The sequence below is a fragment of the Arachis hypogaea genome, chromosome 18, assembly GCF_003086295.3.
Source record: "Arachis hypogaea cultivar Tifrunner chromosome 18, arahy.Tifrunner.gnm2.J5K5, whole genome shotgun sequence".
NCBI lineage: Eukaryota > Viridiplantae > Streptophyta > Magnoliopsida > Fabales > Fabaceae > Arachis > Arachis hypogaea.
Window position 1 is genome coordinate 7,070,567 of NC_092053.1, and position 1,113 is coordinate 7,071,679.

Consider the following 1,113-nt stretch of genomic DNA (forward strand, 5'->3'; position numbering starts at 1 on the left):
TGCTATTTTGGTCTATATGGATGATCTTTTGTTGGCTGGTGATGATCTCTCGAAAATTGAAGATAAAGGATCTTAGACAGCAAATTCAAGATAAAGGATCTTGGTATTTTAAAATTTTTCATTGGCATGGAAGTAGCAAGAAGCAAAACAAGGATTACTCTTTATCAAAGAAAATACGTTTTATATTTGATCAATAATTGTGGCTTACTTAGAGCCAAACCTATCACTACACACATGGATTATACTACATCTTTGTCAAGAAATTGTGGCTCTCTTCTATCCGATGCTGCTCTTTATAGAAGGCTGGTTGGTTGCCTTCTTTATCTCACCAATACCAGATCCGACTTGAGCTACTCTGTAGGTTGTTTTACTCAATTCATGGATTGTCCTACTGATGTTCATCTCAAGGCAGCTTATAGATTGATTCGATACTTAAAACAGTCACCGGCATCAGGTCTTTTCTTTCCTGCCTCTAATTCTTTTATTCTCTCTGGATATACTGATTTTGATTGGGGGGTTTGTAAGGATACTAGAAAATCTATTACTGGTTATTGCTTCTTTCTTGACCAAACTCTTATATCTTGGAAAAGCAAAAAGCAAACAACAGTCTCTAGATCCTCTTCTGAAGCTGAATATCGAGCTTTAGCAAATGGAACTTGTGAACTTGTATGGTTGCTAAAACTTGTAAAAGAATTCAAGATTTCTCCTCCCCTGCCCATTGATATATTCTATGACAATAAATCTTCTATATATATTGCCTCAAATCTAGTTTTTCATGAATGAACAAAACATGTTGAAATTGATTGCCATGTAACTCGTAATAAATATAAAGAAGGAGTTTCATATCTTTAACATATTGCCTCTAGTGAGCAGCTGGCTGATCTGTTTACAAAATTTCTTGCACCGGGACCCTTCTCCTATTTGCTATCCAAGCTGGGATTACTTGATCTATACAAGCCAAGTAATACCAGCTTGTGGGGGATGTTAGTTAATATAGATGCTGAAAATAATATTTCAAATGTAAAAGATTTGTTAGTATATTTTTGTTTGTTAGATTGTACAGCTGGCTAATTTGTTAGAGCTAGTTAATATATAGTTTGTTATTCTTTTTTT

The 1,113-nt window shown here is 34.3% G+C and overlaps 1 protein-coding gene across 1 annotated transcript; it reads left to right on the top strand.

Annotated features, from left to right (window-relative positions):
* The first annotated feature begins 234 nt into the window (after positions 1 to 234).
* Positions 235 to 783, top strand: LOC140181222 (secreted RxLR effector protein 161-like). Its single transcript, XM_072224744.1, has one exon. It carries the CDS (start codon positions 235 to 237, stop codon positions 781 to 783), a length of 549 nt encoding a protein of 182 aa, XP_072080845.1.
* Positions 784 to 1,113: the final 330 nt, after the last annotated feature.